This window comes from Nicotiana sylvestris, chromosome 3 (genome assembly GCF_000393655.2).
Source record: "Nicotiana sylvestris chromosome 3, ASM39365v2, whole genome shotgun sequence".
NCBI classification, from domain to species: domain Eukaryota; kingdom Viridiplantae; phylum Streptophyta; class Magnoliopsida; order Solanales; family Solanaceae; genus Nicotiana; species Nicotiana sylvestris.
Genome location: NC_091059.1, coordinates 220,373,740 through 220,376,578, shown reverse-complemented (window position 1 = coordinate 220,376,578; position 2,839 = coordinate 220,373,740). Strand labels below are relative to the sequence as shown.

Here is a 2,839-nt window from a genome sequence, read left to right as displayed (position 1 = left end):
ATTTATAGAAGAAAGGAAGTTGTTGTATAAGCTGCTATTATACCAGATATGGATAATCTTCTACTGACAGTAATGTTTATCCATAACGAAAGGATAAACTCATTGTACCAGGTATAGATAATCTTCTACTGGGGTAATGTTTATCCATAACGGAGTACTGAAAGAATAAGCTCATTATACCTGGTATGGATAATCTTCTACCAGGGTAATTTCTATCCATAATTGAATATCGAAAGGATAAGCTTATTATACTCGGTATAGATAATCTTCTACCGGGGTAATGTTTATCCATAACGGAGTATCGAAAGGATAAATTTATTATACCCGATATGAATAATCTTCTATCGAGGGTAATGTTTATCCATAACCGGGTACCGAAGTGATAAGCTTCTTCAGGAGGCTTATTTCCAATAGAGTACTAAATAGATAAATATATTTACGACGGAATCTCATATAAATATTTTTCTTCAGAAAGTTTGTTTACAACAGAGTACTAAATGAATATTCATAATATAATACATTTATAACAACTTGATATTTGTTGTGACAGAAATTGGTTCAGCTACAATCCAAAATATTCACGAGACACAAGGAGCAATCATTCAGAGACCACTATTATCGTCGGCAGTGCAAATTCATTTCGCCTGTCAACAATAAGAAAGTAAAAGTATTTTTGCAAAGTAAGGGAATGGAAACCGTTTTACAATACAAAAGTAAACATACTCCTCCTTGAATTCTAATTTTACTTTTAACAAAAGTCCCATAAAATATTGTAATACTATTTAAGATCATAATTGCAAAATTTATAACCACATAATTGTTACAACATATTTAAGATTAAAAATTGAAATTGAAGGGGTATTAAATTTTGAGCTAAAAAACAGCCCCTTTTTCACATTCGAGAACCTCAATCCTTTCCTTAGACCAAAATGATTCACCAGGAAAGAGAGAAAGGATGCCACCTATCACAATTCACAAATTGACAATAAGCCACATTTATTGGATTCAAGAACCAAGCAGCAATCATGAACTACAAGCTACCCTAGTGGGGGGATAAACAAAAAGGTAAAGAGGAGTAAAAGGAACTTCAATTTATTGGAAATTTTCCCCATGAAGAAAATACATGCTAGTTGCTATGATTCTGGTCCGACTCAATCCCTTTACCATTTTGTTGGGGAGAAAAAGATGTGTTCATCAAATCAAAACCCAACTTTTGCTTTGTGATTTCATCCATAACCTTAATCATTTCCTCTGAAAGATGGTTCTTGGAATCACCTACTTTTCCTTGTCTGAAAAATATGTTGTTTGCAATTGTAGGAATAAAAAATCCAGTGTGTGTACCATCTTTATTCACCTCCAAACTACTTAACTTCTCAAAGCTGCAAAGTTCTGTTATTTTCTCTATTATGCCTTCACTTTCTTCCTCCAAAGAAAAAGGTTGACCCAAGAACTCTGCTAATTTCTTTGCATGAAAAATTGGATCTTTCTTCAAGTCTTCATACCTTAAGAAAAATACACTCTTTGGAAATTCTAAGCTTGCTTTATAATATCCTATTACATGATCCCAAAATGGACCAAAGGGGGAACACCCTTTAGTAAATAGATCAAAAGCTTCTTGTAGAGAAAGCATAGGCAGATCTTTGGGTCTTAATTTCTGCACAAAATGCCAGCAAGAAGCTAACACATCTTTTGGGTCACGAAACACGTACACTATTTTGCACTTGGAGTTGGAGTCTTCACCACCTAGTATAGACTCTGGTAAAGAATTGAAGGCAAGATGTGAATGCATAAGAGAAGAGTTTGGTGTTGGATTTGTTGGGTGCTTAAATGCATAGGCCTCAAGCTGATGTACTAACTCATGTGGATTTGAAGAGAGCAAAGGGTGTGTTTTATAATCATATTTTGTTCGGTTTGTAATGGCAAAAAGAAGAGCCTTGAGCCATGTGGTACCAGATTTTGGGTAACTGGCGAGTAAGACATCATTTGGTTTTGGCTTAAAGTTTTGCTGAAGAGATATTAGACCTTGTAGTATTCCTGCGGAATACCAAAAGTCTTTGTATTGGTGAACATGTTCAGTCAACCAACCTCTTTCTTTTGGAAGCTCAGAGAGTATTATATCAGGATATTGTTGCTGACTTTTTTCTTTGTTGGCACCATTTGTGACTAAAGGGGAGCTTTGGGTAGATAGTAAGCTTGCCATTGAGTTACTGGAGTAAAGGGTGTAGAAACTCTTGCTACATTTATAGGATCAGGCTTTGGAGGAGGGCGGGTCAAGCAAGACGGGCTAATCCCACGTCGAAATACCATTCACCTTTTACTTTCTAGGCTCACAGGTAGGAGTGGTGCACGTGTCATCTTAGGCGAATACTAGATTGGAATGAGAAAGAAAAATTAAAAATTTTATAAGGTATGACACAAGTTCAAATGATATACGTGCTTTTAAAATTGGCATAGCCCGAAAAATAAATTTGTGCGGACTTAAGTCCAAAAAGCGAATAATATGTGTTATGAGCTTGGATCATGACAAATAGGAAAACAATAGCAATTACTTGAGCGTGGACAGGCCCTGATCTACAAAGTAGACACAAAGGTTTCTTTACCTGTGGTTAATGGTTATAAACCATGGTAACATATTCGTGAAACACGAGGGATTTTGATGAAGATATTTGGAGTAAATGGTGGAATTTTTTATTATTTTGGCGCAGGAAGTGTCTCTTTCCTCTTCTTTGTCCGTTCTCTATCACAGTTGATATGTGATGTACTAGTCTATATAGTCTAGCAATTATTTTCATAATTTGGACTCTGATAATCTGATTGATTGCCTATTTTTAATAATTTA

General features: G+C 35.2%; 1 protein-coding gene across 1 annotated transcript; it reads right to left on the bottom strand.

Annotated features, from left to right (window-relative positions):
- Positions 1–1,126: 1,126 nt before the first annotated feature.
- Positions 1,127–2,200, bottom strand: LOC104216464 (flavonol 3-sulfotransferase-like). Its single transcript, XM_009766503.2, has one exon. The coding sequence runs from the start codon at positions 2,198–2,200 to the stop codon at positions 1,127–1,129; it is 1,074 nt and encodes a 357-aa protein (XP_009764805.1).
- Between the last annotated feature and the right edge of the window lie 639 nt (positions 2,201–2,839).

What these genes read in the sequence shown, in the direction of transcription:
- LOC104216464 (XM_009766503.2), bottom strand. Translation starts at nt 2,200, where the DNA reads ATGGCAAGCTTACTATCTACCCAAAGCTCCCCTTTAGTCACAAATGGT.